The following is a 10,830-nucleotide window of genomic DNA, read 5'->3' as shown; positions in this document are numbered from 1 at the left end:
AAACATAGACCGCCATGGGGATCAAGTGTTACAGTCTAATTCATTGGCCGGTGCGCTTACCTTCGCACGCAAAACGGTAATGTAATGGCTCAGCAGCAGTGGGCACGTTGTCCAAAGGATACGGCTCTACGATTGGAACGTGTGGGATATTCGCTGTGGTTGTAACCATTAGGGGTAATTTTGATAACATCTATACTGATTCTTTGACAACCATTGATTTGGCGTGGTGCAGGCGGGGGGGGGTGGGGGGGGGGGGGGCAAACACGGGCGCAAGTACGCACAACTTTTTCTTCGCAGGTTGCTTGTTATGGCCGATATTTCACTAAAAGACCCTGGTATCTAGGCTAACTATGCCCTGGAGTTATGTTATGTTAATAATTGACAGTGACAGCAACATAGTAGTGGCCCTACAGCACCATTCACGGTTTTCTAGTCGGGCATATAAAAATCTGCCTAAATAGACGAATTTACTTGTGTTCAACTTCGGGCATTCCTGTAATCGGCTGGTACCGAGATCACAGTAACCGTGAAATAATAGAAGCAGTGGGAACTCATGCATTAGAACCCGATTGCGTCCGCGTGTCCCTCTCATCAGAAGAACTAAGCTATCTGCCGGCTCGCGGTTAATAAATCAAGCTCACCTCTTTGCGTTCCAGATTCAATGTTTTATCGCTTCCTGATCATGCTTTTTTGTTTGCAGTTAAAATGCTAGTGAAAAGAGGTTGTGTTACTTTAGTTGCACTTTGTGCTATCGTCTTTTTATTCTCTTGTCTTTATATACAAATCACACTTTCCCGTACCTTAGCGTGACGTAAAATTATGCCGATCATTTCCGGTTGCTCGGCTGTCACAACAACAAATTTGAGTTTGACAGCCATTTCTGTTTTTGTTGCCGACGTTTAACTAATTTTGCGTAACTGTGATTTGCTGTTACTTTCGAGCGCATTAGCTGCAAGACAAGGAATATTGTCCCGCAAGCACTTTTGGTAGGTCACAAAACACGACCTCGTGTTGATCCGGAAATGCAACTACAAGGCTAACAAGCTTCAAATCTTTTGGGTCGGTAGTTACATGCAAGGGAGTGTTCAGAAATTTAGACTGAGTATCGCTGGTTTCGGACAAATTGAAGACATTGCCTTTGTCGTCGTGCACACTGAAACGAATACACTGATACCCCGTGGTTCCATGCGTGCCCTATGTTTTATTTAACGATGGCAGCGGAAAAGCAAACCCTATCAAGATAAATCAACAAAACGTATCTTGTGAAGACTTCTCAGCAGATAGCTGTGCCCGTTTGGGGTGGTACACAAACGACAAAATACCTGGTAAGCTTCATCTGCGAAATTAAGGAAGATAATCAGCGATCAGAGGTTACGACGAGACGCAAGCCATCGCCGCCACTTTAGAGGTACCACTGCGCAAACAGGGTGTTCAGCACTGCGCAAACAGGGTTTTCGAAAATGGTTTATATGAATCTGATATTTAATTATTTCTGAAAGAAAGAAATTGTAGAAATTGTTTTCGGCAAGAAATTGATTACGAGTACAACGTCACAAGCTCCAGTAGAGCGCATACCACTGACGTGAGCTAACTGGTCATTTATACTATTCCCATTGTGACAATTTCCCCACGTGTTGTGATGATAATGACTGGGTTGTATTGGCGAATAAAGTGTTCGTTTCCTGTGCGATTCAGTGCGATCAAATTCTTGTGAATAAAAGGTATTTATAAATGTCCAAACATAACTTGGTTGCACCAGAAAACAAGAGCCCGGTACAGGATGCAAGAAAGCTTACCTCGGAGTATTTCGCCCATCGATCCGACCTCATCATTGCGGCGAAGATATGAAACAGGACCAGCGTATCGGAGAAGATCAGCAAGCATTCTCCTCCGGGAGCCATCAGGGTCTCGATGTTCTTTAGGGCCTGCACCTGATCAGCCATCCAGTGAAGCGTGAAAAAGGAGTAGACCCTCTGGAAGGGCCCTTGGTCGAGCAAGACCCGCACAACATCTTCGTCCTTCATCAAGTCCAGTGTGTGGTACTCGATCCGGGGGTCCGCATTATTCTCCCGAGCAAACTCAAGCATTTGCTCTGAGTTGTCAACACCCACAAGTTTTTCGCACCATGGCGGTAGGCGGGGAAGGAGGTGGTTCAGTGTGTAGCTGCCGAATTTAAAAAAAAGTGCGCATTGAAACAAGATTTATACCCGCAGCACTTTAACAAATCTGGAAGTTTAGACATTTTTTAGTGTTACAATATTTCAGTATCACGAATTTCAGGGTTGTTATATTGCATTGTTGTAAATGATATGTCATTTCTCAGTAATGGCTGTTCCCCTGGCACTTAGAACATTTTGCTACATTTCCACTTTAGAACCTCTTAGCGTATTTTGCTTATCATTATTAAAGTTCCATAGAAAATGTGATATATTTTTTTCTTTTATATGATGTTTTCCGTATGTGTACTTGTGCTTTCTATTCTCAAGGTGGTACTCACTATTCCTTGCGCAAAAGGTGCAAGCTTTACGCCAACGCTCGGTACTTACATAATTATGGGGATACAGAATTTATATGTTCTACTACCCACCCATGTTTAACTAATGCAGGCAAACTTTCCAAAACCCAAAACTCCACTCACTTGTCAGTATAGAAGCGTTTGACGCAGTTTTTATGCTTCAGTCTTAATTAAAGGGCAAAATACGTATGTTTTTTGTATACAGGTTTTACAGAAATCAGCCTTGGAGCAGTTATGTTGGACGATGTGACGTGAATCGGCAATGCTGGCCTTTTTGGGGCGTTTTTCTCGCCGTGGCCTTCAATGGGATGAGGCGTGTCGGCGAGCACCGGAGCGGCTTAATGGACAATGGGCGCATTGTGCGGGTTATTTTGGAGTGTCACTGCGAATGAGGACAAATCGGGCGCGTAGATATTCAGTGGATACCTTCAAAGATTATTTAATCCCAAAATATCGCCCCTAATGTTTCCTTATACTCTGTTATGACTGGCTCGCATCGCCAAACTACTGTTCGCGCATTTCATAACTGTTTGATGATTTATTTCTCCGTTCACAGCAACCATGTATATCAGGAATGGCAACTTGCTGTTCCTATTCCTGATTATGCGGCCCTTGGTACGACATCCGAACCCCCCTACCATTGGCACTACTGAAGGCTGCCATGGCAACTCTAACCACAAATAGGGTTAAACCGAAAAAAGGAAGATCGCTTCCAGTAGACATTGCTTCCCATCTTCACACTTGGCCAGATAATGTCTCCACTTCCTTTATTTACACCGGTCGAAAAACAGCCCCTCCCCCGAGCCTCTATTTGCCGTCTGGCCCGTGGCGGTGTCGGCTTCATAAAACTTGGCCTCCACCTCAAAAGGTTGGCGTCTCCTGAAATAATTGAAACGTATTTGTTCTGCTGGTTGCCACACATTTTTCTCAGGAGCATGTACGGATTCGTTCGCACACAGATTATTAACAGAGTTGGAAATAACATCGAAGATGCAGCCTCCGGTGAAAGGCAACGGCCGCTACGGCTTTGCTCTTGTTGCGCCAATGCGCACACCACGGGACTGCCGTACAACGAAACACATGCAAACCTAACTTTAGCCAGGTTTCGGCGCTTCTCATGAGAAGCAAGGATGGGCTAGCTGCAGCGCCGAACGACGAAGTTTCAGGGACGCCAGCGGTGTGATTAAAGGCGTTTGGTGCACTTTACGTACCGCGGGACCAGATATTCTACGTCGTGGCAAAGCTGATGTGCGGTAGTGACAACTAGAAAAGAATCTTGGAGTCAACAATACGGTCTACATGTAGGTGTGACTCGTTTCGCCGCGACTGACGCACGCAGCGCATAAACACAACAGCATACATGCTTTAGAAAAAGTTCGCCGAGGCAGACTGGTGTAGACTACGCTTGCAAGAAGGATTCCTTACGGTCGGAAAAAGTCACCATTGTCCGTGTTATTTGAAGAACATTCTGTTGGAGAATGGCGGACCAGACCGACGGGTCTCTATTTTGCGCTCACTGCGGAAAGCGGTTCATTGCGAAATGCTATGTTTGCCATGTGCGGAAATTTCCCATGTCTTCATACTCTTTAGCGCTTCCTCGATTGTTGATTCATTTCCGACGACCAAAATGAGAGTCGACTGCATCGACAATGTGAAATTATGACTTTGTTGCGTGCTTAACACATTCCGCAAACGACGTACTGCTAGCGGAGAATGGCAGTCTATGCCGAAACCGAAACTGTAAAACGCCAGTAGTCGCGGCTGCGGCGCTGGCGCCGTCTGACTAAGCAGGGATTAGCTGCTCGCTGTAAACGGCCTATATTCCGTATGTACGGAATTCATGCGGGCCATGAATTGGCGTTTCTGCTGGCCGTACAAATATAAAAGCACTGCCAATTTTTTAAATGTAATTCCCTACTTTATTGTGATGCGTTGCAGGCCCATATTCTTGTTATTATTATGGCGTCGTGCCAGCAAAAATAGATATTTGGCCTTCTCATAATTCCCTATGTACAAAACGCTTAAGGTGAGAGGGGCCATGAAGACAAAATACTTTATTAACAGCACAGCTCTATAAGCTTGAGCTTGGTCCGTTGTCGTTTGCAAAAAGATACACAGAAAGAATACCGAGCGCACGTGAGCCTGCGCCTCGTGAGAAGCACCTACGTCGTCCAGGCTTGCGCGTGCGCTTGTGCCACGTGAGGAAATCACAAAACATAAAAATGCCATGGAAACGTGAACGTGCGCTTTGTGAGGAGTGCCCGGCATCGGTCAACTCGACCATTGAGAACGCCCTGCCCAGAGCTTGTGGCGCCATTTCTCGCGTGCTGTTCTCCTCGCCAGTCCACGTGCTTTCGCGCCTCAAGTGGAAAGCGCAGAAAAGCTCGCGCTTCAAACTCACAGTTTTCGAAGCCGGTTGACGTCAGTTCTAGCGCATTCTAACGCGGTTACTTTGGAAAATATGTGAAAGGCTGTGTACAAAACAACATCGGGGCCGGTCTGTTTTGAAGCACTTTAAGCCGCAAGTTCAGAAACCCATGTGAGGTGCAACAGCCCGGTCTCCGACGAAAGGCACCGGGCCGCCCGCTCTGCCTTTTCTCCAGTGTTGCATCACTAGTCAAGCTTCGAAAACTTTCATTTGAAAGAAGTATTTGCACTAGTGCACTCAGCTGGATCACAGCCACGAAAGACCGTTTTGACCGAAAAAGCGGAAGACGTATAAAATACTCCAATTTCCGCTACCGTGATGTTCATAGCCATCATATCGCACAGCGCTAGAAGCAATTGTAAGTGTGTTAACTGCACGCGTTACATTCAAGTGATGCGATCAAACGGAACTGGAGGCATGGGTCAGCAGGGGTTTACGTCGCAGCCGCCAGTCACCCAAACAATATTCTGTGACGTCATAGAAAAGTGACTTGAAGTGACTGGAGAGATGCCAATGGTTCACATGTTTTCCTCAACACCTTATTATTTGTGTGAAGTTTGCAATAAAATTGATACCATTGCCATAGGGTCAAAGCAGCCTTTTGAATGAACCCTACTTGTATTTTTTCGTCATATTCCCTATAAGGCCCGTTGCTCCAATAGCGAAAGCTGCTCTATCAATCATAAACGGCGTTCTGCATGCATGCCGCAATGCGTGGGGAAGACTATGCGCTGTCTTAGTTTTCCCCCCGATATTGTAACGACGTTTAAATATTCACTAATATTCGTATTTTGAAGGGCACAGTGTTGTTGAAACAGCACGACTCATAATATTTGCTCAGGCGTCACCCCATAACTGAGCTGAAAAGAATGTGCGTGTGACAGTTATGAAGGTGGGGTTGTGCTTCTAGTAGTTGTTGATTTTACAGAATGGTGAACAGTGGGGAGTGCGTAGAGAAACATTTTCCGGACGCGAGTCTACGCGTTCCTTATTCGAATATACAGGGGCGGCATGCCGTTCAGACTCAAGCTACAAGCACACAACAACGCACAAACTGTGAAAGGCTCCGCGTCAATATTGGCAAACCATATGAAAGGGTGTGTGGGTTAAACGGTTGTTGTATTAAGGAACCAAGTGGTAGGGCGCCCGGACGCGGCTCATCACCCGCGTTTCTGTGGTAGGGAGGCAAGGAAAAATGCTGCGCTAGGGCAACCGAAATACTTGGAGGCGTGCGTATGTGCTCGTACACAGCGGCGTGTGTGAGCACGATTACAGCAGCAGCACAAGCAGCAGATACGAGAGCGGGAAGAGGACGCAAAGAAGGCTGGTGTGTTTAACGGTTCGCCTTTTGTAGAGAAGGAGTACAAACATTTATTTTGTAAATTCAACACCAAGTAAGGACATCCACATTAAATAAAATTAGGTATCATAATCACCCTATTTGGCCTCTAAACCAAAATTAACTAAGCTTAAAGTGCGGTGTTTCTTCCCACCTACCATCATTTGAAGGAGCCATGAAGAGAAAACACAAGTTTGGTTCATTCAAAAGATGGCCTCGTTAGACATATACTGACACCACTTTTACCGCAAACTTCGCTCAAATAAACTAAATAATTAGGACAAAAGGGAATGACCATGCATCCCACTATCTCATTTCCCGCAACAATACCTAAGATGTCTCACCAGACAGCTGTGCGATTGGCGGAGGGCGGCAAAAGCAAACGCAAATTAGGCAGAGCTCATAATCCTGCCGAACGAGCTATTTGCGCTTAAATTTAGGACACATTCTTTTTAAAGCCCTAAGAATGGTGGGACAAAATGGAACTTACAAAAGCGCACGTAAACGTGGAAGTACCCATGCGTATGATGCTGCTGTTGGTACTGCGTCCACTATGCTTGGTTTAGCTGCACAGGACTGCGGGGCTTTGGGGTTCTTTCAGACGACACTGGCCGATTGACGCAAGCGACGATGTCTTACGTGACTTTATTTGTCTAGCGAGCCCCATGTTTTAAGAAACGATTGCCTCTATGAACAAAACAAACCAGGTACAAAATACGTTCACAAAACAACTAAAGGCAGGAAACGGTGTGCCGTGGTGTGGTGGCGCCATCTAGGTTCACTAACGGTAAACAAGGCCCTGTGATGTCATTGCAGATGACGAAAATGTACAGTTTAAAGGGAAAATCAAAATTTTACCTTAAATTAATTAGTTTATCAGCGAATAGAGCCTCGTATGCATTCGGACAAGTGCTGGGGGCACTATAAAACCACGAAATCTTGCGAATAACAGAAACTTGTGTTTTGTCTTCATGGCTACTTTAATCTTATTCCACTTCTCTGAACATGCTTCCACTATCTTTCACATATTATTTTGTAGTACTTTAAATACCGATCGGCAAAGACATCTGAAGGCTGCAGTGTGCTGCAGCTATCAGTCCAGTGACGCTACAGGAGGCGAGAAAAGAAACGGCCCCAAAATTGTTGTGATTACTGCATCTTACCTCCCAGGTCCACAACCGATGTCAAGGACGGTGTTTCGCCGCTGTTCCCCGCCAGGCTGTGCGGCAGATTCCTTTTCCGTGTCAAATGCCATTTGGAATGTGTCTAATAAAGCGTTCACGCAAGCCTCAATCGGCTTTGCCGCTGCATCGTATATCCTGACGGCTTCCGCGGTGCCGAATCTCGCCGAGTGTTTTGTGACAACGTTCTTGCTGTCGACGTCAGCGTTTGCGGTGTTTGAGGGGAAGGTCATCCTGTCTTGAAGGTGTACTGGAATTATGGTGCGTCGATACACTTATTTTGTGCAAATCAATACATTGGAGTGAAAAAAATACTATCAGTGGCATTTCATTTCTCATTGACCTCCCATTTATAAGCACACCAAAGCACTCAGTATATGGATCCCTTACACCTATCTTACTATGGGTAGAAATGCGCGGAATGGCTTTGGAACTCTGCTTCCTGAAGCTGCGAAGCTTGTTCACGGTTATATATTAACACCCGTTGTTCATACGGGGGAAACGCAGAGTGTAGTTCGTATTGCGTGATCATGACTAGTTTGCGGTGGTTCTGGTCCTAACAAGAGGCCGGATTTTAGGCAAAAGTCTATTTTGTTCCGTCCGCTCTTATCGCGCCACCTTGATATATGAGCATTATAGAGGTTGAGAAAGGCTTTTATGGGGTTTTTATATGCCTATAAATGACTGTTTTCAAAATCAGCGCCAATATGAGCATTATATAACGTCAACTTTCGCTTTTGAGTGCAGAGCTAGATCGTTAGTCATGTGGCCGAGCAGCTTGCATTGACTGTTCGGAATACTGTCAGGGTCAACCTGGTCCCCTAGCCCAAGCCACTCCCGTAATACAACCGCTATCAGCAGTGGAATCGTACGCAGAGAAAAGCGGCACAATTTTGAGTTCAATAATCTGCAGATGGTGGTAGCTTCTACTGTTTTCACAATTTTCACAGTAATTCTTATGCTACGTAGCGCATGCTCTGCACATCTCTTCAGGCACGTGCAGTCTCATCCTCGTTTCTACAAGCATACTAAAATAAAACTCAATTTTAAATCGAGCGGTTGAGCATCGACACACCATTGATAGTAGGTCTTTCCCGTATTGAAAACGCGACGGTTAAACATCATTGAGCAGCTGTATTTCCTCACGCTTTGCAAGGCACACTGCCAGAGGTCTCTAAGACACGTTTTTCCCAGAAAAGGTGTGGCTGCAAAAAACCTCTTGAAAATGCTCTTTCAAGGTGTGGTAGGGTACTTCGCCATGGTACGTCCTGTCTGAATAATTTCGATGATATCAATGTACATAGTGAAATTTCTAGAGTTGCAGCAAACAGTTCTCATGCAAGATCATGTTAATTTCTTGATAAACCGTCGCCTCTAGCGATCATTTTACGCCGAGTCGTTTTAGTCCTTCGCACCAAATTATCGTAGCCTAAGAAAAAAATAGGCTTAGGGAGGTCCAAAGAATCGAAACCAGTAGCTTAACGCAGTGAAACCGGCAACCTAACCACTGGGCCACCCAAAAGTCCCGACGTGTACGGGGTTATCAGTGGCGGAGAAAAATAGCATTTGCAGCCAATTGGAAAAGAAAAACACCCTTTCCATAGTGGGAATCAAACCTTGGTTCCTCGCTTTACGTAACCAACGTTTTTGTAGCGCGAACCTTGGGCTTGGACTTCGACTAGGGTTCTAGCGCATGCTAACGAGGTCCACTTTGGAGGAGGTGTGAAGGCCTGCGGACAAAGCGTTCTGGCCTAACAGTGATGGAGAAATTTCAGCGGAAAGTTCAGAAATATATTTGAGGAGGAACATTTAGGTCTCGACTAAAGAAGAGGGGCCTCAGGACATGCGGTTTCTCCAGCCCAGCACCACTAGTGTATGCAGCGCCAATTTTTTGTTGTGCCGTTAACAATTTGCGCCAAGCAGACATAAAGTAGCGCTATATACATCTGTCAAATATTCTTTCTGTCAAATTTTCTGTCAAATATCAGTATTTCCAGCTGTCAAATATTCTTTTTTATGCCTGTTTTACTATATGCGACGCTCGGGCAAGCGTCAAAGGCCATTCAACCCGAATATGAGCAGTAAGCGTCTTGAATTCGGCAAATGGATCTTCATCATTGCAGCAGTTTTACGGGACAGTTGAACGGCTATATTCAACTGTTGCCGTATTTGTCCCGTCATAACTAATAACTTTTTGGTTTAGCTATCGTAGATAGAGTTCGCGAACGTCTCTGAGAATATTTACAATAATGTAGCGTTTATTCCGCCTTTATTTATGACGTCGCAGGCCTAGAAATGTGTTTTGCCGGCCTATTTTAAGGCCTAAAACGTGCTTTTTTAATGCATCAAAATCTGTTCTCTGGTCATAACAATGGCGGGCTACATAAAATCACTTCCTGACAAACGGCGTTAAATCCCTGCTCGACGTGCAGAAGTACTCCAACGGAGCCCACTGCCAAAATAAAGGCTCAACAAGTGCTGTTGCGCTCAATTTTTGCGTAAAGAAGACCAACGTGCAAAGGGTATTCTTAGCCAGTGGCATTCTCTCTCCTAAAGCCAATAGTGTGATGAGTGTACGCCCTGCCTGTTTACTCGCAGATTAAGCAGAGGGGATGGAGTTGTTGACTTTCTTTGGCGACGCTTTGCATACGAAAAAATACACAGGTTCCTCGTGCATTACCACGTAAGAGGCAGTTTAGAGTACCGAGTAGCTTCAGTCTAAGTGATGTAACGATTAGTTAATTGCGTTCATGTCAAAAAATAACTTGCACGCAGTAATAACGCAATATAAACGGTTTTGTGAAACACAATATTCTTTCTCTGGCTACGCCAACGAGGAATTTTTGTCTGCCTGTAGCGCTATACCCCACCTCACGAAAAAAGAACACATGACAGAACTTTTAACGGGATGATGAAAGGCAAAACGGTACTAAATACTAAAAATGCGGTCATGGCCTATGCAGTCACTGTTGTTAAGCGAAAACCGAATCTTAGAGATATTTCTGGCAAGATATGGGTACATTCCCGAAAACACAGGCGTCTTTTTAGATGACCGGTCTGCATTACACACACAAAAAACACCTTGAAAACGCTGTCGGAGAGAGATGCGAGAAAAGGAAACAATAAAAACATGGCGTCTGAAGTGGTTGTAGTACCCCAGAAAAAAAGCTCTGCACAAAAAGAGAAAACCGACAGGAATTTAGCAAACGTTCATTGCATTAAAATCAGGGGACCAAAGGAGCAGGTCGAGAATGTGAGTGTTAAATGGGGAGAGGCTGTTCATGCAGATACGCAGCAATTCGTTTCCTGCCGTAGTAAAAAAATTTACAAAGTAACTGCGCAAGGACATTGCGATTTTTATTCTGTA

General features: G+C 45.0%; 1 protein-coding gene across 1 annotated transcript in view; it reads right to left on the bottom strand.

Annotated features, from left to right (window-relative positions):
• Positions 1 to 7,707, bottom strand: part of LOC144144965 (trans-aconitate 2-methyltransferase-like) — a 23,325-nt gene extending 15,618 nt beyond the window's left edge. Inside the window, exons 1-2 of the mRNA XM_077676465.1 lie at positions 7,446 to 7,707; positions 1,797 to 2,163 (exon numbers count right to left, since the gene is read on the bottom strand). Coding sequence (XP_077532591.1) covers positions 1,797 to 2,163; positions 7,446 to 7,696 — 618 coding nt within the window. The 5' untranslated portion in view covers positions 7,697 to 7,707. The remainder of the gene's footprint in view (positions 1 to 1,796; positions 2,164 to 7,445) is intronic.
• Positions 7,708 to 10,830: the final 3,123 nt, after the last annotated feature.

The sequence above is a fragment of the Haemaphysalis longicornis genome, unplaced genomic scaffold (genome assembly GCF_048455015.1).
Source record: "Haemaphysalis longicornis isolate Haplotype H1 unplaced genomic scaffold, Haemaphysalis longicornis Haplotype H1 scaffold_7, whole genome shotgun sequence".
Classification (NCBI taxonomy): domain Eukaryota; kingdom Metazoa; phylum Arthropoda; class Arachnida; order Ixodida; family Ixodidae; genus Haemaphysalis; species Haemaphysalis longicornis.
The sequence above is the reverse complement of the archived record's forward strand: the minus strand, read 5'-3'. Positions and strand labels throughout refer to the sequence as shown.